Source organism: Podarcis vaucheri, assembly GCF_965113315.1.
Source record: "Podarcis vaucheri genome assembly, chromosome: 4".
NCBI lineage: Eukaryota > Metazoa > Chordata > Lepidosauria > Squamata > Lacertidae > Podarcis > Podarcis vaucheri.
Genome location: NC_138762.1, coordinates 36152707 through 36176912, shown reverse-complemented (window position 1 = coordinate 36176912; position 24206 = coordinate 36152707). Strand labels below are relative to the sequence as shown.

At 39.6% G+C, this 24206-nt stretch overlaps 2 protein-coding genes across 3 annotated transcripts in view; one reads left to right on the top strand and one right to left on the bottom strand.

Annotated features, from left to right (window-relative positions):
- Positions 1 to 24206, top strand: part of CMSS1 (cms1 ribosomal small subunit homolog) — a 181869-nt gene that overhangs the window by 15383 nt on the left and 142280 nt on the right. The gene's annotated exons all lie outside the window — the stretch shown is intronic.
- The window catches only part of FILIP1L (filamin A interacting protein 1 like), a 66741-nt gene that overhangs the window by 10982 nt on the left and 31553 nt on the right, over positions 1 to 24206 (bottom strand). The window contains exons 1-2 of one of the 2 annotated variants that reach the window (XM_082220990.1): positions 20392 to 20540; positions 998 to 3764 (exon numbers count right to left, since the gene is read on the bottom strand). In XM_082220990.1, coding sequence (XP_082077116.1) covers positions 998 to 3649 — 2652 coding nt within the window. In that variant the 5' untranslated portion in view covers positions 3650 to 3764; positions 20392 to 20540. Of the gene's footprint in view, positions 1 to 997; positions 3765 to 20391; positions 20541 to 24206 lie in introns of those variants that run through there. The other variant, XM_082220989.1, reaches the window with a different exon arrangement.

Genomic DNA, 24206 nt, shown 5'->3' with positions numbered 1-24206 from the left:
AGAGTAAGGAATGCTAGGCTCGATGAATATTTTGACTTGCTGTAAAGTAGCTCCCCGTATTCAAAGTGTGTGGGTAAGGGAGAGAAATAACTGGCTTAAAGAAGTTGGAGTATAATTCTCACGATCCAGTTTGCATTATTGGGGGGGGGGGGAGAACTACCAGATTACATTTCCCCCAAATGTTTTTCCTTGCATGCTTTGAAATATTTTTACTTGCTTGCTTTGAATTGATATAGTGCTATCCCAAGTGCTGAAAGTATTTTGCACATATTCTCTTCAATCCTGAAAATTAGTGATAGCGGTTTCTCTTATTCTACCCAGAGAGCTCATTGCTGGCTCAGATCTCACCTCAGCCACTTTCTGGCTCTCGACTCATTCTCTTTACCACTATGCTACTCTGGGGTCTCATGTAATTTCATGCATCATTATTTTAAAGTACATGCAATTTTGTATGCTATTTGATCAGAAAGAACTGATCCGTATAGCAATAGAAAAATCAGGGAATGAGTAAGGTAGTGAACGAAAATCAACACGCTGTCTAAAGATTAAAATCAAACTGTTTTACGTGCAAAAATTCACATACAGAGGAACAAAAACGAAATGATTTCTGCAGGCAGTGGTTAAAAAACACAATTATTTACTGTTTTGTAATGTTAAAATATTTCACCCAAAAAGTTTCAGTCAAGAAATAATGTCAGTTATTGAAAACGTCAATACACAAAGATGCATTTATACAGGTGCAAGTCTTAAGTGTCTTACAAAAAGTTATTTAAATGAACAGGTAATACAGTAAGTGCACACTTTATATACGTTTAAAGAGACGGATCTTCATGTTAGTTCTGTATGCTGTTGTTGGACCACATGCAAGGAATTCTCACAAAGTTCTAATTAAAATAGTCCCAAATCTTTCTTGCCAGGATGTAGAGTATAAGTTTGTACTGGTGGTAAGTAAGTAAGTCAACACAGCGAGGGAGGGTCAGTTATACACATTACTTACTGTAATTTGTGATTGCCGTGAGAGAGGAGTGGCTGTTGGTGTAATAGTGATGCTGCTGGTGATTTTGTTGATAGCTTTAGTTGGCGTTCCATTAGCTAACGCTGGACTTCTGCTATCCTGCGCTGTGGTGCAAGGGCTAATGTTTTTTGCTGAATTAGGAATAGCTTGAACATAAGGGCTTCCTAAGTGAATATGTATTTTATTATCTTCAGTAGTTATCACACTAGAACCAGAACTGTTAGATCTTTGAAACTGCCAGGATGACTGCCTTTCAGGAGATACTCTAAAGATAGCATGCTTGTCACCAGTTTCCAGAGGCTCTGGTGAAAGTACCTGCTCCGGGGAACTTGAAGAACTTGTAAGAGCCAGAGGGGACATTGTCCTGTCAGGAGTTACTGAGCCACATGATTCAGGTGTTTGAGATCTAGCAAAGGCAGACACAGTAAGTGGTGGCACGGCTTGCTCTGGACTTGTATAACCATCAGCTACTTTAGATTTTATAGGCGTCAAAGACCCATTTTTAATTATGGTTATTCTTTGCTTTGGTGTGCCACAGTTGGGTATCACAGCTGTGCTTGTAAAAGAGTGGGAACTCTCTGTAGTAGGGCTTGTTATTTCAAGGGTAGCTGTGTTTTGTCCATGGTCAGGAGTAACTTTTATATGAAGAGGCTGGCCTGGTGTATGGCTTAGAACCAAATTTCCAGGCTGAATGCAGTTTCCATTCTGCTTGGTGAGAACTTTTCCATTTTGGATGTGGCTTTCTTTGGACTTCATCCACGGTATCCAAAGTTTACTATTGTTTACTGCATTTGCAACAGCGGCATTGTACTTGAAGGATATTGTTTGCTCATCATCATTGTTGTCGTCGTCTTCTTCATTGTCACTCTCTTCATATAAATGTCCATTTATGACAGCCCGTTCCAAAGGAACTAGACTCTTGTAATCAGGTGGTTCATTGTCTGCTGGTTCTGTTTGAACTTCCTTAGAGAGAACTTGCAAGTCGGAAATTCTCCTTCCATTGAGACTTGGTCTGAGGCTCTTACTGAAACGCCGATACCTCTCTAGTTCTTTAGTAAGGATTTCCATTTCTCTTCCCAATTCTTTGTTTTTGTTTTCTTGGTGAGTGAGTTTCTTCTGCAGGATTGTATGGTCTTCCCTTAGATGACATATTAAATCTTCTGTTGCCATGTACTCATGAATTTTCTCCTTCAGTGCATCTACTTCCCTTGAAAGGTGTCCTGATTTGGCTGCTTCTTCCTTGAGTTTCCTGAATAATCTCTGTTCGTGGTTGCATTCCGTCTTCTCTGCTAACTTATACCGAGCCAATTCTCTTTTCACAACATCAAGTTCCTCTGATAGGAATCTGGCTTTGTCTTGTTCATTGATATATCTACGTTCTAAAGATTCAAATTCGTCCTCTGTTTTAATGAGATCATCTTCTATGGCTTTCATTTCTTTAAGTTTGTGCTTGAGCCTCTCAATTTCCTGGGCTAGTTCTTTAATCTTGTTGTTTTCTTGCTGCAAAGATGGGCTAGGCTTGGTAGTTTCCTTAAGTTTATTTTTAAGAAACTCCTTTTCAATGGCTTCTAAGGACTGAAGCTTTTTCCTTAGCAGGTTCATTTTGGAGGAGAGATCACTTCCTTTCTCTTCCTCTGCTTTTAGTTTGTTTTTCAACTCATCCCTGTCTCTTGTGAGATGGGACATTTTTTCCTCTGCATCAGTTTTAGATTTTAATGCCTTCTTGCTTTCTTCAATCAGTTTTTCGGTGACTGACATAACTTTTTTTTGTTCCAGCTGAAGTTGTGTATTTGCAGTTTGTAGTTTTTCTTCTGTTTGTTTTATTTTCTCATTCATTGTTTTCCTCTCGTCTACAAGCATGACCGTTAATGATTTCAGTTTTGTCAAATCTTCCTTAAGTGTGAGCTCTGTTTTTTCCAATTTGCTTTCAATTATTTCAAGCTCTCCTATACGGGCTTTTAAGCCATCCAGTTCCTGCGACAGCTGCTTTGTTAACATTTTTTCTTTTTCAAGGTTGCATTTCAAAGAGTAACATTCCTGCTTGCTCTTGCTGAAAGCATCCTCCAGTTTCTCAAGCTCCATTATTCTCTTGTTGAGTTTATCAACTTCTGCTTTGAAGTTCTTACTCTGGGATGCTTCTTTTTCTAGCTTCTTGTGAAGCTCCCTGCACTGTTCTTCCATTTTTATGAGTTCTTCGTCCTTCCCTTCCATCTCCAGTACTCTTTTCCTTAGTTCTTCCACTTCAGACATAAGGGTAGAATTTCCACATTCCCCTCTGTTCATTTTCTCTCTCAGGTCCTGCAGTTCTTCTTCCGCCTTCCGCAATGACCTATTAGTCTCCTCAAGCTCATCAATTTGCCGACTGAGGGCTGTTAATTTTAAGCGAAGCTGGCGGTTCTGGCTCTCTTCATTGGTTAGTTTGGCCATGGCGACCTCCTGTTCTTGGCAGGCCTTACAGGACTGCGCCTGAAGTTCTGCTTCCAGCCGGAGAGCTTTCTGTTCCTCTTCTTGAGCTTTTGTTTCTGCAGTGGAGAGTTTCTCATGAGTTTGTTCCGCAGTGATGGTCAAGTCTTGGATCTTTTGGCTTTGCTGGCTTAGCTGTTCTGTGAGTTTTTGCTGTTCATCCACGACCATTAACGCAAATGTTTTGAGTTTTGTCAGTTCCTCCTTCAGTTTGTTTATTTTCTTGCTGTTTTCCTTTTCTTTTTTTGCCTGATAGGCTGCGTCTTGGTCAATAAGCTTTTTCAATCTGAAAGGCAAAAAAATAATCAAAATTAATTTTGTGATAGTGTTTCCGATACGTACTTAAGAAATGAAGTGCTGTTTTAGAAAATATGAAATCCTTTCTTTTAGGAAACAGTTGAACAGATAAAATAATATTTCTTGAACAGATATTATACATTTCCCACAGTTGTAATTTTAACTTGTTCAAAGGTATCCGCTTCCATACCTCCTTCTCCTCTTCCTTTGGTGTGGATGCTAATGTGGACTATATATTGCCCTAGGCTAGGAAGGAGGTAGAAGGTAGATTGCACCTTGTAATTTCATGTTATCTTCTGCCTTGTAATTACCATTTTATGGGCATATTTGTGGTTCTGGCACACTAGATCTAAAACTCACTGCCATGCATCTTTTCATGTTAGCAAAAGGCCAATATCTTGCCCTGTATATAGACATTTCATGACCCAATATACTTTTTAATAGCATGTTACCTGCCTGTGTCATATTTTAAAAGTCCTATTATGGCTATGCAAAGCTACATTAAAAATACACAAATGTTAATTGCACGCAACTCTACTTTTTGTAGAGCTTTAGTATTTTCGTGTTGGAAGCTTTATCTTGATTTTCTTTTTTTCCGTAGCAGTAAATAAAAATTTGATCCCCCACTCCCATTAATTGCCTAAGGCAATATGTTCAGATCCATAAAACGCCCCTTAAGGTGGTAATAACTATAATTAGCTTAGTAATAGACAATTTGATGAAGGGTAGAACATTTTTCAGTGCTTTCTGTTTTTGCGGAGAATATTCCATTTCATAAGTTCATTAGTGAAAATGAATGGTTACCAATTAAAAATACATTATTAGGCAAGCTTGGCAGTTTCAAAGTTCTTAGCTCTGCTTACTAAACTCAAGTAAAGTAAACATTTTAAATTAGATACCCTTTAGAACATCGGAATAATAGAACTGTAGCATTGGAAGGGACCACAAGGCTTATCTAGTCCAACTACTAGACCCACAACCCTGAGATTAAGAGTCTCATGTTCTACCAATGGAGTCATTGGCTTTCCAATGCAATTCATCCTATTTGCATAGAAATTTTCCAATTAAAAATTATGTCCAGCACTGCAAAATCCACTCACTCCTCTGTAACATGGGGGTCACTGTTGTCATGGCCTGGGGCTGGGTTTTTCATTAAACAACTGTTGTAACCTACAATCTCTTCATGTAGAATTCAGTAAACAAAGCAGCAGTGGCTGCAGTTAGAGACATTGTTTAGTTGAAGGCATAACCTTCAGTGCTTTTGTTTATTTTGCTGTGGACTCTTAGTTCTTATTTATTTGTTTTCATTGATGTTTTGTGTGCTGCCTTGCGGGTCTTCTGGAACTGAAAAGCTGAGTGTTTGTGTGCACATGTACATATATTTAAATATAAAACGTATTGAGGTACAAGCAGATGGCTTTGACAATATAAATAGTATTTATATTTATGGGGCACCATAAGTAGAATTCTTTATACTCCAGCTTTGTATACAACAGACAACATGAAGATAATATAGTGAAATTGGCTTTCAATGAGCCTTTACTGTAAACAGTAAAGGGGGCCAAAAATGCACTGCAAAAAAGAGACTAAAGAGAGTGTTACCTTAGAACAGGCATAGGCAAACTCGCCCTTCCAGATGTTTTGGGACTACAACTCCCATCATCCCTGGCCACTGGTCTTCTTAGTTAGGGATGATGGGACTTGTAGTCCCAAACCATCTGGAGGGGCGAGTTTGCCTATGCCTGCCTTAGAGAGAGAGGAATTTGAATCTAATGCAAGAACAGGAGAGGATATGTATGTCTTACTAAGAAGCATCACTTTTTATTTTCCTTAATGAAACACCATTGCCTCTCTAGTTCCTGCCTCTGAATGTTTGTCATGAAGCTGATGAAAGCTATTGCCATAGATACCAAATCATAACAGAAGACTAACCATCATTTTCATTCTGTTTTTGGGAATCCATGTGGTTAGGCTTACGATAATACTCAGATTTAGTCACTGGACTGAATTTTCATCTTATGAAATACTACTTTGTCGTGGAAGTTTTCTTTTTAAATGAACATTGGCTTGACAAAACCCCAAAGACATAACAGTATTCAGTCATAGGTCTGGCATGTGACAATTACTCACTAGCTTAATAAGCTAAAGTATTTAACTACTAATCTTCCTTTACATCTCTGCAATTGACTGCAGAATCATTGTTTTTTAGAGAGTGGGATTTGAACAGTTCTAGCATTGATTAGGCAATACGGTTCATTTTGCATGGATGATGTATGACTGCTCTTGCACTGAAGTTATGCGTACTTAATTGTGCCCATCTTGTATATTTATGCTCTTTTTGAAGTATTACCTTTCAAAGCTGTTGAGAGAGTGCCAGGAAGTAAATGCTCTGATCCAAGTGCTTATGCCGCATTGAAGTCTATTCCCCTGACTTTGCAGGGAAGTTATGTGATCCAATAGGATTCCGCAAATAGACAGCCCTTCTGCATCTCCCCAATTGCATGCATGAGGTGCTGCAGAGAATGAGTGGTATACATACCCCAGACATGACCAGCATGTTGGAGCTGACAATACTGATTATCATTGCAGTGGGAGGGGTGGGTTGAATTTTAAAAGAAATTGTTATAGCTTTGATTTCCACTTCCAGTTTTCTCTCCAGTGCATGCACAATAAGTTTTCCCGCTCTTTTGATGAAAAGGAAAATGCTGAGTTATATATGCTCAAAGTATTTGCCTTTGTACAAAGTAGCTGAGAGCTGCTGCGTTTAAGTCCCTTGAATTTATCGTAGTACAGTGGTACCTCGGGTTACAGACGCTTCAGGTTACAGACTCCGCTAACGCAGAAATAGTACCTTGGGTTAAGAACTTTGCTTCAGGATGAGAACAGAAATCATGCTCTGGTGGCACCCCAGCAGCAGGAGGCACCATTAGCTAAAGTGGTGCTTCAGGTTAAGAACAGTTTCAGGTTAAGAACGGACCTTCTGAACGAATTAAGTTCATAGCCCAGAGGTACCACTGTACTCCTCCCGCCCCAGAGCATTGTATTATATGAGGCTCTCTCCTGCAGTCTGAAGTCATACTGCAACCCAAGCGTAGGTTTACCACCATGAAGAGGACTAAGCATTGCTACTCATCGTGGAAATCTAGAAGGTTGCAAGAGAGCAGCTTTGCTTTGGGTAGTCACAGCAAATCCCTGCAGCATTTGGCAGTGCAGATGCTTCCCACATAGTTCCCTCTTGGCTAGTAAGGAAAGGATGGGTCCCTGCAGACGATGATGGACCACAACTCCACCATCCTAAATCATTGGTCATGCTGGCTGGGCCTCATGGGATTTGAAGCCCAACAAAATCTTGCAACAAAATCACAATGAGAGGAGTGGCCACCTGTAGTAGTTTGCTGTGTTTCCCAGTGAAAGTGTCTCCTCCAGTGAAAGACGGAGAAGGATCTGAAGCCTGAGATAATTTGAGAAAGGCCTGGGTGTATTATGTTTGTTTCCTTACCATACTCTCTTGTTGCTCTGTATACTGAATGGAGTACTATGTGCAGAATGCTGTAAGAGCTGTTGTGTCTCATGTTAGTGTTTAAAGTCCTAAATGACCCAGGTCTCAAATACCTGAAAGATTGTCTCCTTCCCTACCGACCCTCTAGGGTGCTAAGATTGGCAGAGGGTGCACTCCTGGTTGCTCCAGAGGTGTGTCTGGCACCTTCATTCTACAGCTTTTGGTGAATGCTGAAGATGCACCGGTTCACCCTGGCTTTTGATACCTGAGAAGTATATTCTTAGGACCCACCTTATTCCTGCAATTTGTTTTAAACTGCTTTTAACAGTGTGATAATATTGTGCTTTAATGTTAATGTTGCATTTTAATTAATCTGTCCTGGCACCTTAGGGTAAAGGACAGGTAACACATTGTAGTGGTAACAGTAGTAGTAGCAATTATAATAATAGTATTCAGTTGCTTTATGAAGCATACTCTACATAGCTGACACTACGGCAACATGACGCTCTCATTGCAAACAGATATGCTTGCTCATATTGCTGGTGCAAATACTTAGCATCCGGGTCTAAAATAAATTCCATATATGTTACATGGAAGCAACTGTGACACGGACAAGCAAATTTACTCTAGGACTGAGGTGGAAATCTCAGCACATCCTGCTTGTGTTGAAAAAACAGCTTGACACAGCTGTGGTTTTAATTTGGTATAAAACCGGGAGTATTCCTGGAAGGCTTTTGTCGTCTTTCTTTTTCCAGAAAAATCCATTCGGGAACAAGAGGGGATATCCTCAGCATGTTGGAAACATTTTCCTATTTAGTTAAGAAAAAGAGTATGATGGAATTAAAAAGATCTAGTGGGAATAAAAAGTAGCTCCTTTTGTGTCTTAAAATACATCTGTTTTTGAAAGGGGGGGGAGAGCTTATGTAAAATCAATTTATAGTGGAAGCATAGGTGATGCAGTATTATTCAGGAGCCAGCATTAAAAAAAGGAGGGGGGATGTATTTCCCTTCCAAAATATAATACTTAAACATAACCAAATAATATAAAATCTCCCCATCATAAAAGACTTATCCGGTCATAATTGAGTTATCCTTTTAACTTGCATATATATCTATGATATCCCAAATTTAACAAGGCATAATATAAAAAGGTGAGAGGGCCCAAGCAGCTGGAAAACAACTATGTTTGCAGAACTTCAAAATGTCAGAATTATCCTTGTCCCTGAAGACTTGTACTTTGTTTCCCTATGAGCTCCCCTGTTTCAAGATTACTTGAGGGGATCCTACTGAAATTTCCATTAAGTCAGGGGTAGGCAACCCGTGGCCCTCCAGATGTTGTTGTAATTCAGCTTCCCTCATCCCTAACCATTGTCCATGCTTACTTGGGTTGAGTCTAACAACTTCTGGAATGGGCCCTTGCTTCAAGTTACAAAGCTGAGAATTGGCTGGGGTAGATGAAACAACGGGATTAGTTGTGGTACCCATCCTGTGAAGTTTATTGCCAAAGCATTTATTTAGACTTGCAAGGCCTTGAGAGTATTATTGCAATTTGGATATCTTCTGGTTTTAACGCCTGTCTTATCAATGGCTCTTCAGATAGGCTTCCTGTTGGTAGACAAGGTAAAATGTGGCATGGCTGTGGATTGTGGACCAAATTGTCTCGAATGGATGCCGACAGGGAAGAAGTTCCCAAGGGCTGGATAGAGAGACTTGGAGGGACACATTTGGCCTCTGAGCCTGAGGTTCCTCCCCCCTGATTTAGACAGTTGTAGCCAAAGTTCGTCAAGTGCAGAAATAAAACGAAGAGACAGGCAAAGAGATTGTCACATGTATTCATGTTCCCATAGTTTGTGAATTTTCCAAAAAGCTCAAAAGGGAAGTTGACATGGGGAATTGACTTTTTAAAATAATCTAATCTGTCTGGAATTGCACACTTATTGAGTTCATTTTGAAGTTGCAGCCATATCAAAATGAACCATTTCTTTATTTGGCCCCCCCTTCTCCTCTGCTCCAGTGAAGAAGCTTAAGAGATGGAAAGGTTGACAAATGTAGTTCTCAATCTACAGAGAAATGAAAGGTTGTTATTTCTCTACATGTTTCCTTTTATACTGTAGCTGGAAATGTATTTAAAGAAAGAAATTAATATTATGACATGATATAACTGTCACGTGAGAGTCTTAATTTCTTCATTTACATTCCAGCCGCCTTAGGAACAAAGGGAAGCTGTTCTAAAACTTTAAGTTAAATGTTTGGGTGACTGGAATATGGAATTTTTCACAATAGTGCACATTCTTGATATTTGATATAGGGTTATCATGTTGTTCTGTGTCCCAAGCTGTATTTATTTGTGCAAGCATGAAAAATGAATGTGATTTATTAATAAATAACCAACTTCTTAAATGGATGAAATAACTTACTTTGACTTTCAGTTCTTTTTCGTAAGAATGCAGCAACCATGAAAGGAAAGTTAGATGTATCATGTAGCCAAGCATTTGGATTTCTTTCTTTTTTAAACTCAAAAATTGAATAAATTCCAGCAAAAGCAGTTATTTGAATTAAGTTTTATAGACATGAATATGAGCTAGACTGATTCAGATAAGCATCTCTTTTACTGCTTGTCTTTTAGAGTCTCTTACAACTATGTAAGTTCCTATTCTTATTATGGTTTATTATTACACTTTTTATTTAGGTAATGAGAACAGCTTGTAGCAACATCATATTTTATAATATAATGTATTGTTTTATTTTAGTCTTGAAAAAATATGTTAGAGTTCATATATCTGACCTTCCCCTGCAGTTATTCTTTTCTAGGTTTTATGAGTATCTACAACAATTGCCTTAGGCTTAGGACCTAGTATCTTCTGCACCGTAAGTGGGCAACAAGTGGATTTTGAGGTTACAAGCACAACTACCTCTTCAATTGACACTGCGGTCTTTAAGATTTTGTTTGAACTTTCAAAAGTCCACATGCACACTCTGGATGTAAATCTAAATTAGCCTATAAGAGGTTTTTAATTTCAAATCAACTCTTACAGTTTGTTTGTTTGTTTGTTTGTTTGTTTGACCACCTGCTTTGGTGCACAAATAACTCAACAGTTCATCCCTGTGCATAATGACTTTGAAGGAAACTCCACTGAGTTCAGTGGTGTTTGGATAGCAGCCTAATATTATAATCCTGCCATCCACTTACCTGGGCAGAAGCCGCATTGAACTCAGTGGAACTTCTGAATCAATATGTAAAGTTTGACTTGCAACTGAATGGTAATGTTAACATATGCTGAACCTGGAACTTATGGGCTGTTCCACCATTCATCATTTTAAGTGTTTGCGTGTGTGTGTGTGAGAGAGAGAGAGAGCGAGAGAGCGAGAGAGAGCAGCTATTGAGAGCCTCTCTGTAAACTCCAGTAGTCCTGACTTAGTCCACAAAGATCCTTCAGTGAACAGATATAAATTTGCCTTACCTGTAAATTTCCAACCTGAATTTGAGGCTCACTGCTGCTTCCAGAGCAGCGATGTCACGCTGGCCACGTGACCCGGAAGTGTCTCCGGACAGCGCTGGCCCCCGGCCTCTTGAGTGAGATGGGCGCACAACCCCAGAGTCTGTCAAGACTGGCCCGTACGGGCAGGGGTACCTTTACCTTTACCTTTTACTGCTTCCAATAACTAGAAAAGCCAATGTGTGGAAGATAATTGGAGGTCTTGAAATTTTTGTGCACATTTCAGTACATCTTACTAAACTCTATAAGATTTGCATCTGAGTAAGCCTGTATAGGATTGCTCTACATGTTGCCAACCAGCCTTTGTTGCATCAATCATAGAGGTTTCTGCTTTCATTCCTTAGCCTTAAGCCTCATTCAGTACATACCTAGGCTGAATTCCGAGGCTAGATTTGTCTGCCTTCTGACCGCTTACCCTCCAGCCTAATGAAATGGCCTTGATCTGGTTTACCCTTGCTTGCAGTGAGCATTTATAAGGAGACTGTTTATTTTTAATGATGGAGCTTCAATTATTGAGCAGAAATGCCATCTTATTTGTTCTTCCATTTGTGGTGCGAGAGAGAGAGTTAAGCGCCTTCCTTTTCTATCTCATGACTAGATTGATTCTAGGCCAGAAAAGGAGCAAGTCATTTCATTTGTAGCAGCAGAAACTGGAACTCATTGAGTTTTACATCAGCCAGGAAATTACTGTTGTGCAGATGCAAGGCTAACAGGAGGAAATGGAAAGATTAGACACTAGAGATGTGGGATGGTGGTCAGAGCACAGGGCTATGAGGAAAGAACTCCCTGAATTTTAATTTATCTTCTGACTTTGCTTTCCTCTCTTGTTCCTAGATTAAACTTGCCAGTTGAGCTTTTTAATGTAATCATATAATGAATGGAATGACTGTATTGGGTCGTCCCCCCCATGTTTGTTCTTGACCCAAAGTACCAAACATTTCTTTATTTTTATGTAGTTTGGTGGGCTGGTCTTAGGTGCCCAAAGCCCCTGGGTCTCTTAGTGAAGAACAAAAGCCTGCTCACCCCCAATGCTGAGTTCCTGCCAGAAACAAAAGTTGTAGTTCTGGCAGTAAGAATAGCTGCCTTATTCTGAGTGAGACCTAGCTCAGTCTTGCCTGCGCGTGGCTACCAGTGGCTCTCCAGGGTTTCAGACAGGAGGCATTCCCAACCCAACCTGGAGACATCGGGGATTGAACCTGGGAGTTTATGCATACAAGGCAGATGCTGTACCATTGAATTATGTCTCCCCCAGAAGAACAGCAACAAGGAGTGGAGAAAACAGAGCTGCTCTCAGGAATGTTGTGGGCTCTTTGGGGCCCTAAGGTAACCCCAAGCTCATGTTGGCTAGTTATGGTGCCTCAAAAATAATAGAGGTTAAAAAAACATGGATTTCAGTGCTAGGATCCCAAGTGCTAGAGGAGAGAAGATATTGTCTTCCCACAAGAGGAGAAAGTACTGTCTTGCTCCAGACACCATAAGCTGGTTTTTGCTAAAGCACATTGGGACAGTGGGAAGCTCACTACTTCCTTGCTAGCACCCCTGATGTTAGCATAGTGTAGAATCTAAAGATACTTGCTATTCATATGCCATTTGCCCTAAGTGTTCGGAAAACAACAGCCGTCTCACATGAGCCATTTTTAATTCCCCCATTGCACAGATTGGGGAAGCTTTAAGAGACAGTGGATTGCCCAAGGTCCTCTCATGAGTTTATATCTGAGGGAAAATTCTAGCTCATGCTCTGTAAGGTATAAGGTAACAGTTAAGTAAGAAGTACTGGTATACCTTATCACAAAAAGCATGCTGTCTTCCAGTGGCAGTGGCACAGCAGCTTTTTGTATTAGATACAGCATTTCTAAAGTATATTGGGAGCCCAATTAGTTTGCTTTTGGCTCAAAATCTTAAGGCAATTGAATTTTGGTTGTAAAACATGAAGGCAGTTACTAGTAATAGCAGCGTTTCTAGGATTCTGGCTATAGGGTGCATTAAGTATGGTTGCAAGCCACATAAATGGAGGGGTTAGGCAAAACCAATGTTTTGTTAATGTTTACCTTTGTCTCCAAATTTGCATGTTTGTGTATTTAATTAATCTCCTCTGGTTTCACTTGCAAATCTCCGGAGTCACGTCTTATCCAAAAGTTGTGTGACGTATGACTATTGAGTTCCTTGATTTAGCAAGTTTCCTGTTCTTTGGAATGGGCACTGGCATCCTGATCCTAAGTGCACTTGCATGACCTGGAAGTGAGCTTCACTGGTTTCAGGGAGCATTGCTTCTCAGGAAGTGTGCTTTGGACCATGACTCAGTTTATGGCTGTTCCAAAGAATTGTTTTGAGAAGAGTATCTGTTCCTCTGTGCATTACAGCATTCTTTCCTTCAAGTATTACTGTAATTTGCTGGTTTCTGCTGATATCTTAAGGAAACTCAAGAAAAATTACGCAACCATTCTGATACTTTATCTTTCTTAAATTATCTAATATTTTGGATGCATTTGGAAATGGCTCTTTGCCACTAACAACTTATTGTTGACTGGTCATAAATGTCATTTTCCCAGAACATTTCCAGGAACTGGGCGTACTCTGAGACTATTTTTCCCCCTATAGACTGAATGCAAAAGTTAAGTCAAGTATGACCACCTTGGCTCTCAGCCTAAAGGGCATGTGATGCAGGTCTAGACACTGAGTTGGCACTGGGAGAGTAGGAGCTCCTCCACCACCTGATAGCTCTGTTGGTAGAGCATAAAACTCTTCATCTCAGGGTCATGAGTTCAAGCCCCACGTTGGGCAAAAAGATTCCTGCAATGCAGAGGATTGGGCTAGAGGACACTTGTGGGTTCCTTCCAACTCTATGATTCCAACTCTGTGATTTTTTTCTACTAATACTACTTCCTCTTTCCTCCCTCCTTCAGCCATTCTGCCCTATCTCATGATACCTTTCCTTCTGAAATGCCATGTTTAGCTATTCCCCCTCTTATTTTCTGTCGTCAACCATGAACATGTCTTTCTTGCTCCCTGCTTCCTTTCCTATATTATAACTTCCCTTATTCGCACACTGCCCATTCTTAATTTACTTTGCTTCTTTCTATTCCTCTCGTTTCCTATTGCGCTGGTTCCATATTATTTATTACATTAACATTCAGCTGAATTTTCCCTCCCCCTGGGAGCTGGGTTGTGATTGGTCCACATTTGTGCCTAAATTTCCTGTCGGCTGGTAGGAAGTTGAAGGAAAGCAGCAGCATTCCAGTGCTTGGCTGAATTATGGCAATAGAATGGTCTGACGTAGCAGCTTCGGTAAATAATCCCTAGAGTGGGTTCAGCCATTCTAAACAAGCGGAAAGAGGGCTTATCTGTAAAATATAACCTGCATCAAGGGGGAGCCAAAGTTGTGACAAAAGTATGGAAGAATGCTGGTGACATGTGAAGGGTGTGATGGGGAGGGCATTAAAAAGGTGTAGTAATTTTATATATATATTACATGTAGCATATTTTTAAAGATGAGCCCAAAGAATAAGCACAAGCAAGTTGCATGCTTATTTAGAACACATGAAGCTGAGTCCAAGTGTTTTCTTCTGTGGGAAGATGTTTGTACTGTCTCTGCACCTCAGCTTGCACATCTGCCAGCAGACTTAATTTCAGGTGTTCATGCGCTAAATCAGTGTGAGAAGAGGAAATGCTGTCTGCTGTTGACTGTGAAGGAGTACAGTCTATCTCTCCGCCATGCCCTGCTGAGTGCAATAAAGCTTGGTAGTGTTAATGTGATAGGTTATTCCTAGAAATGGACTGTTGGTTCTTCTGTATCAGATTCTTGGCATCTGCTGTGTGAAAGCTAGACATTTCATTAGGTCCCAGAAGACTGCAGGCTGCAAAAGATTCTGGATGTATGCTGATAATATTGTGTGAAATGCTAACAAGAACCCAGCTCCCTTCAGGAGTTGTAACACCTCTCACAAGTTAGTTATGCAGCTTAAATTTGAATGTGAAAACCCGAGACAGTCTTACAATCAGAATCCCTACCGAAAGAAAGCTTGTAGCACTAAATACCTAGACAGTTTGATACAAATCTCAAAAATCTTCTTAGGTAAGCCTGAAGTATAACATGCAGTACTACATATACAACCCATGGGAATCACAGTGAAAAAAGATGGCCAAGGTTAATCTTATATTAGAAAGAGTTGCAGTCCCCTTGCATAATTAAAATATTTGGAGCTAGATAACTAGCAAGAATATTTCAACATCTGGAAGAGGTCAAGAATGATAGCATTGCAATTAATTTATTTGGTTTTGCTACTTAAATAGCTGCTTATTAATCAGTAATTGTAATTTCTTAGGCGCTGTTTGTATGTGTGCTTGTGGTGCCTTAGTTTTCTAGGTTTGACTGGAGCACTTTAGAAACATTTCAGTCTCTAGTAGTTATTAAACTTGCTTTTCCTTAACAAGGAGAAGCTCATTGTTGGCTGGATGCAGTTGGGAGTGTGGAGTTGTCTCTTGTATTGCTGAGCAGTACTGTTGAGGAATGGGAGTGGAAGGGGAATGCTTTAACTGACACATGGTTGAACTTGTGCTGTGCTAAGAAATATTGATTTGGAGACGTGAAGAATGGTGAAGAGGACAGGATACAAAGATGGGATGAGTTTGGTGTTTTTATTTAACATTGGGTGATGGGTTCCCCCATGACTGCAGTGTAAAGAAATGCTTAGGTTAGGTTTTAAATCAAGTGGTTTGCCACTGCTGTGTGGTTGAGATCTTGTGGGTCAAGCTTACATATAATTCATCTGAGCTACAGTGTTCCTGGATTCAAATGCTACCAGTGTGGAATGGGATTCTGAGTACAGTGGTACCTCAGGTTAAATACTTAATTCGTTCCGGAGATCCGTTCTTAACCTGAAACTGTTCTTAACCTGAAGCACCACTTTAGCTAATGGGGCCTCCTGCTGCTGCCGCACTGCCGGAGCACGATTTCTGTTCTCATCCTGAAGCAAAGTTCTTAACCTGAGGTACTATTTCTGGGTTAGCGGAGTCTGTAACCTGAAGCGTATGTAACCCGAGGTACCGCTGTACTCACAAGTGGCAAACATGCCACAAGCAAATGCTTGACTCCCCTTCAAATGTCATAGTATTTGTGATGGGACATGTGGCAGCCATGCTATCTCCCTTTCATCTGGTATGAAGCATCCTTTGCTTCTCGCAAGAGCAGGGCTTTTTCTAGTACCTTTTAAAGTGGATATTCAGGTCGCAGTCTGAGAAATGCATGTAGAAAGTTTTATGAAAGAATGCAAAATAGTTCTACCACATGGGGTTCTGTAGAGCCTCTGTTAGCAATGATTGTGCATTCTAGCCATTACCCTTATGAAGTCAGTACTACATTAGTCATTCAACTAAGCCTTTAATCCTGCTGAGGAAAGAAGAACCTAATTTTGATGACTTCATTCTGTTCAATATTACCATAAGGAATATAGGTGTACAAAAAACCATTAATTGGTCCCGAAACAGATTTTAAATGACATTTCGTCAAGGAGAGGACTACAGCAGTTCCCTAGTTATGGCATAGGATACAAAAGACAACCTTAGAAAGTGTAAATAGCATTTTCTTTGGATTTTGAGTGAACGATCTGCATCAAGGGAAGCAGATGATAAAAAGACACTTGGGGAAAAAAACCCCAAACAGTACATAATCTTTACCATTTTCATTGTAAGGCAGCTCCTTTGTGACAGTTGACATTATTAATGGATGTGGTTTGCTAAATGAGGTGTTGTAAATACACTATATACCTTTTTCTATATATTTTTTCTTATCAGTACCACTTAGGATAGATTGCTCTCTTTTAGAGAAGGATTAAAGCCTGAAATTTTAAGAGCTGATGTGAGAATATAAATAAATTTGTTTACACCCACAATATTATTGTTACATTAACCTGTTTCCCGCCCCCTCTGCTCCTTTCAGCTGAATGGTTTGTGCATGGAGCAGGACAGTGGATGTTTAGTGATCTGTGGTACTATGTGGCTGGTCAATTTCTCCACACAATTGATGCGAGGGAGAAGGAGGAAACAAGCATGTTGGCTCCGCCCCCTCCATCACCAGTCCTGTCATCCTCTAGGAGTTGGAGGTCTGAATGTCTGCAGCAGGAAGGCTTCTCTAATGTAGCCTCCCGGCATAATTACGAACCCTGATCCTGCTGGTTTCTAAATCACGTGAGGAGCCTTCATGGGTACAGCATGCTCCTTGCTGCAGACACTAGCTGTCCTGCATTAGGGTAGCAGAGATGGGCACAGACACATGAAAGATAGGGTGAGGGCACATTCTCCCTTATTGCTTTAAAAGGGCACAGAGGAAGGTGGTGTGGCGTTTTGGGGTAGCCATGTGGTTTTATGCTACCTTCTCAACTTGGAAGGATCCTTCATTTTAACTTATTCTTTATTATTCTGATATTCCAAAAAATCAGCTGTGACCTCCTTTGACCTTTTTCCAGAAGGAAAAGTTATGTGTACAAGCACTTCCATTCCATTCAAGGTTCTAACAGTCAAAGGAGCTAAATAATTGCCATTCCAGTTAATTTTTGAAGGATGTCAACCTCTAACATTTAAAAAACTAGAATTCCAGCTGATTCCATTAAACTGATAGCTGCTTGTGAAGAACTGGCTGTTAAGAAAAATAAATAACTACATGAAGGCATACTTTATGTTGATTCTTGCAAAACACCTTAGAATGGCTGCAATTGATGGAGTAGCAACTTTAATAAAATTGCATCTGCATAAGAGGCTGTTCAGTCACCACAGAACACTTTAATTGTTTAATATTAACTAATTTTGAAAATTGCATGTTCTGAGAAAAATATCTTTTGAGGATGAAACCAGTTAATGTTATAGTGCTGTTAATAAGTCTATATGGAATTTAGGGTATTTGGAACAGTATACAGTGGTAGCTCGAGTTACAAACACTTCGGGTTTCAGACTCCACTAACCCAGAAGTAGTTAAGAACTTTACCTCAGGATGAGAACAGAAATCGTGCACTGGTGGCGCGGTGGCAGCAGGAGGCCCCATTAGCTAAAGTAGTACCTCAGCTTAAGAACAGTTTCATGTTAAGAATGGACATCCGGAACGAATTAAGTTTGTAACCAGAGGTACCACCGTATTAGAACGGGGAGTGTGGTAATGGGCCACAAGTTACATTGTCCACAGTGATGTCACTAAATCAACACCATTACTATTCAAGGCCCTCAGAGTTTCCCTTTGTTCCATAAACATACTGTTGAATCTATAAACATGACTCCCATCAATCATCAGTAATCCAGTGGCATTTGCAAAGCAAATTCAGATGGCCAGTATGACATATTAGAATGTCCCTAATAGATACAATGCATTTCTTACAATTAGAAATGTAATTGGGTTTCCACACACATGGTGGAATGGGCATGATAAACCAAAGTTAAAGGTTTAAGGTCTTATCTGCAAAGAAGTTCAGCATGTGCTTAAATTCCCCACAGGAATCAATCAGGCTTTAGTTTTTGCCGGTTTCTTTAGTATGCCTTTACACAGTTTGATTACCAAGGATCATGTAAAAACAAAAACGGGGGGTGAAAATAATGCAATATTGATGAGTGGTTTTGAAATTAGAAGTGTGGGTGAAATTCTTAAAAACTAACTTTTATGCTGTCAGGTGAATGAGAGCCATATTTATGTTTGAATAAAGTTTTAATCCATTTTAATCCATACAAGAAGTGTAAATGCTTTTGATTAGTTAGTTCATCAGCTTAGATGCAGTTTGTTCTTCTGTCGGTGTTTTTAAGATGAATGTTAAATAGTAATTAATGATTTCCCTCCTCTGGTGGTTTCAAAAGCTGATTGGAAGAGCCTTTGCATTGCTGCTTAAAAGCACTACCAAATAAACTTTTATGTTACTTGTTCATTTTCAGATAACTGATTTAGCTTTTGAACTTTATCTTGTGGTTCCTTGTAATGTACTTTTTGGCACCCTTTGGCTCAAGGTATGCCCTTCTCCTCAATGAAGTGAAATGTTTCTGTTTACTAAGTAGTGAAATGGCAGATGCATTTGATAAAGCAACAGTTAACCATAAAGGACTTGGGGAACTATAACACCTGGGGTTGTTCTGCAGGTGCAACTAAAAAGTAGAAAGAAGCCTCTCCTAGATATAAGTTGCTCCCTTAAAAAAAACAACCAAGTTTGTTTGAGTTGATGTCTTTCGCTTTGTAAATCAATTCAGCAAGCTGCTGTTGAGCCGGTCTGAAAGTACCAAAAGAACTAGGATTTTCTCTTCCTTAATTGAGCAGCTTTGTTCTAAAAGCCTTAAAAACATTGCTAAATTGCCAGATGTAGGTGAGTTAGTAGTGAGTGAAAGGTTCACCTTGGCAGATTTTAGAATGTTAGCCATTTGGAAAGTTTCTATGAATCAGATGCTTTCCCCCACATTGTGCTTACTGCTTCTACATTGGTACAGTATTTAAAACAAAATCCAAAGTTCTCAAGCATCAGGTAAGTTATACGTGTGGTGATGTGCACATGCTATATACATTGCAAGCACCTCTTAAAAAACAAAAACAAATACTGCTAAGCTAGCTGTTTCTTTCCATAATATTTAGTACTTAATATTGCATGGTTCCAATTGTCCTTCAGAGGCATTGTTTTAGTAGCCTTAAATTAATACACAGGAAGTTCTAATTTCCGCAAATCAACATACAATTTTTAAAGATATAGCTGGTGAATACAGAATACACATTACAGAATAGTGCAAGTTTATGTGTACCTTCAACCCCCCCCCCCAAAAAAACCACATTTGCATTCACATGTTAAATTCAGTTGACTACACTGTTTAATCTTGCCATGAATAAATATTGCTGATATGAAAAATGGTGACATGGTACAGATCACTCTGTTAGGGTTCAGCCCTGTACTGAGAAAAGTTGAGTGACCTTAATGCCTGGTAACCTGGACCAATTAGCACCTTGCAGAAATGTGCTTTTCAGGGAAGAAAAACTTCCGTTTCTTAAGCAGCACTATTTCTTTAAACAAAGGTATGAAAAGGATCTTAAAGGTAACTAGTCTGCCTTTCCTCTTTAAACTGAACATATGCAGTCAAACAAACAAAAAGCAACTCCTGAATATAACTGAAGCATTTGCATTAATAGTTGCATTAAAAAAAAATCTAAGGCAGTATCTCCTTGAGTACATCTTCTAAAATTGTTCAAAAGTACAATAAACTCTTTTATATACATGTTTCCACATGCCTGTTAGTGTGTCACTTGAATGTATAAAAATAATCGCTAAAACTTTTTATCCAGAACATTACAACGTTGCTGGGTCCTTTCCCACAATTTTAAATATAGTTATGACTCTGTCCAGCACACACTTGGAATTGGAGTGTAATTCATAGGTTCCCCCTTTCTCAGTATTAAAGCCTCATCTTTTGGTTTGGAAATAGCCTCCTATGCTAAAAGGGAGAGCATTAAAAAACAGTTTAGTAGTTGTTTGCTGTAGCTGATGCTTCAAAAACCTCTGTTATGCAAATTAAATCATGCATGCTGTGGATTTCTTAAAGTGAACCAAGTTAACTTTGAAGCAAAATGTCTATTGGTTGCTAAAAGAAACTTCATCCCACAACTTCCCTCTTACCTTCAGTGAATGAACTGCAGAGTCCCTGTGTTAGCTATTGCTCCGTGGTGCTGGGATTTTGATTCTCTTAGGCATCAGGGATGTGAGCATTCCAGCAGTTACACCAAACAATGAGAGAGAGACTCTCTGCATGCCCCAAGCCTATGGAGCATTACGTCATGGCAATACCATATAAGGAACTCTGTGTTGTGCAGACTCGTTGTGTCTGTAGTGTATTTCAATGATAGCCAGAGCTCAAAGCTTATTAATGTGTTCTGGCTCCAGCTAACACTTTGGACTGTGTGAAACATTTCGTTTGTCTAATCAGTTTGTGGCCAAAATGAATGTTCAGGAGAGTTAAGTTCAGAGCAGTTCCTTCTCTCTGCTGATGACAGAGTAATAAACTGGTTGTTGCATTTTAATCTTTTCATCTTGGTTTTCCACAACACAACTGTTCGGGGGAATTGGATCGTAGGTTTCTCCCTCCTGCTCCTTCTCTTAAAAAAAAGTGGGGGGGGGGGAGAAGCTTAGCTGGAATCCTTTGAGAGAAGTATGAACACCAAGCGTTCTTCTTCTTTTTGTTCTGTGTTTTATTTCCTGATGATGTAACTAGAAAACAATTCTTCAAGTGATGATGGGAAGGCCAGATGAGAAACTGGGGTGTGTGTTGAGTGTGTGCTCACTATTTTCCCCTTTAAGCCCACTTTTACAGCCCTTTCACTTAAATTTGATTAAGATTCTTCACTGGGTATGCTGTACTAAATTGAAAGTTTTTAAATAGGACATTCATTTGATTAATAACTGGGAAAGATAATACAGGGAGGCTGAAAAGAGAGAAAGAGTTTTATAATTTAAGGGCATGTAACCTAATTTGCTTCTGTGTTCTGTGATATGTGAAGGGGGGAGGGACTGCAAGAAAAGGACTACAAAATCTCATTGAAAGGTTATTGGGAATTATCTGATTAAATCCCCTGCATGTTAATGAAAGAGTCTGAAGCTATATGAATAGCTCTTTAAAACCACTTTGTTGTGTCCCTAATCCATGTAGCAGAGCACATCTGCCTTCATTTATGAATTACTTGAAGTTCAGTCCTTTGCGGTATAAGTCTGTCCATGTTTACTCAGAAGTAAGTTGCTCAAAGTTTGGTGGAATTTACTCCCTAGACACTGAGTTTAGGATTTCATCCTTTAGTTGTTTACTGATGCATACTTTAATTATTCAAATATTATAAAATATTAGTCTGATATTCAGATGCATAAAATAGCACAAGCCTATGGTTTTCTCAGTTTGACTTTCTAAAAGAAGTTGAGTGACACCATGAAAATATGAAGAAATTATTTGATTTTTTTTTGAAAAATACAATATTTGTCAGAAGTGTATTTCAATTATGTAACTGTCACAACATGGGAAACATCCTTTTACCAGATTAAAGGTAAAGGGTAAAGGGATCCCTGACCATTAGGTCCAGTCGTGGTCGACTCTGCGGTTGCGGCGCTCATCTCGCTTTATTGGCCGAGGGAGCCGGTGTACAGCTTCCGGGTCATGTGGCCAGCATGACTAAGCTGCGTCTGGTGAACCAGAGCAGCACACGGAAACGCCGTTTACCTTCCCGCCAGAGTGGTACCTATTTATCTACTTGCACTTTGACGTGCTTTTGAACTGCTAGGTTGGCAGGAGCAGGGACTGAGCAACGGGAGCTCACCCCATTGCGGGGATTCGAACTGCTGACCTTCTGATCGGCAAGTCCTAGGCTCTGTGGTTTAACCCACAGCGCCACCCGCGTCCCTTTACCAGATTAGATTACTTGTTTATCTAGTTGAGTACAGTATTGTCTACTTGGGTATGGGGGACCTTTGTCTCTTCTGAGCCACAACTCCCACCATCCCCAGCACACATGGACAGTGGCCAGTGTTGATGGGAATTGTAGTTCAGCAACATCTAGAGGACCAAAGGTTCCCCACACCTGTGCTACCTGCAAGCCTCTGGAGATAGGCAAACAGGTATTTCCCATTTGCTTCCTTTAACTAGAGATGTAAGTGGTTGAACCTAATACCTTGTGCATCCAAAGCATGTGCTCTATCACTGAGCTGGGGTCACTGTATGCAATTATGCAAAATTAAAAATATCCCTTTGTGTAGGGGTGTATAGAGGACACATCTGCTAGGACTCTGGGTGATTTGTAGGGTTTCTTACTCCCAGTTGATCAACAACTAGGTTCCTGAAATGGAGAAAGCCTGAGAGAAAACCAGGAGTGTGTTTGTGTGTGCTCTGCTCTTGAAAGTAAAATTGTCAGGCTGAGCATGTATTCAATTCATAATTTTATGTGTGTCCTTGCTTATTTATTTAAAAGATTTATTGCTTGCACTTCACCATAATGTTCCAGAATACGTTGCAACAATGCAAAATACAGTTTAAAAAAGAGGGTGGTATTCAAATAAGTTTACGTAGACCTACTGGAATTTATGGCCATAACACAGTCATTAATTTAAGTGGGTCTACTCTGTGTAAAACTTAGTTGACTATGGCACAGATCAAATCATTAGTGTTATAAAACAAGTGTATATATATATATATATATATATATATATATATATATTCTAAAAGGAATATAACAGTATAAATTCAACAAGAGGGCTGAATTCCACAAAACAAAACACGCTGAACTGTCAAAGATCAGGGTGAACCACAGCATCATGTTATAAAATAAAAGTAGATACTACAAACCTGAAGCACCTCTGATGATATTATGACCAATTCCACTTTTCTAAGACACTTCTTCGCATAATCTGACAGGATTAGCTACACTCTGAGTAGACCCATTGACTTCGGTGTGGTTAAGCCTATTGATTTTAGTGGATCTTGGCTACCACCCTATGTATGCTTGCATAGAAACCAATTTAGCATTGTAAAGAGACAATTCTTTACAAATAGAATCATAGAAGTATAGAGTTGGAAGGGACCCTGAGGATCATCTAGTCTAGCTGCCGGCAATGCAGGGATATGCAGCTGCCCCATATAGGGATCAAACTGCAACCTTTTCGTTATTAGCACCACACTCTAACCAATGGGGGCACAATCTGTCCTTGCTACCAAAAGAATAGGAAGGGAATTGTCCATTGAAGTGATGGGGAAACTGGTTTTCTTTCAAAGGTGGGGGGAAGTAAAGTGCAAAAAGTGGGAGGTGGGGAGAATTAGGCTCAGATAATGTGTGAAAAATTATAGATAAAATCAAGGTATTTCACTATTGACTGTAAAGGTGTGTTGGTTATCCCTAATTTCCGAGTTGAGCAGAGAATACTGTATGGTATGCACTCAAAATCGCCCTTGTATATACCATAAGCAGCTGATATACTTGCACTTTCATCTAAATGCTTCCAACTCAAAGGTTACTGTCCAAAGCTGGGTAACAGCAAATATTACATAATGCTTTAGGACAGGAAATGAAGAGTGTGTTTCATTAATGTTGAGGGAGAGAATAAAGTAGGAGTTTCTGGAGGAAATAACTTGGATTATGTTTTTCATGTTGTACATTCTGGCTTGACTTTAACTGTTACATGTGTATGTATGTGTAAAAAAAATACCCCTGCAATTTTTCATAAAGTGCTTTGAGTTCTAGTCATGGGCTTGGGGTGGGGAGAAGAAGGCTATGAAATTTTTTTTGAAATAAAATGTCCAGTTTATTCTTCACTATCCCCCTTTCCTCATGTATATTTGACAAATGCTTGCTCGTTTGTTGTATTTTCATCTTTAAATTGAATGTGGGAATATGGCCTCTTTCCATTTTAAAAGCATACTTAAAACATACCAGACTCAAGGATTGGGTTTTTACTGTGAC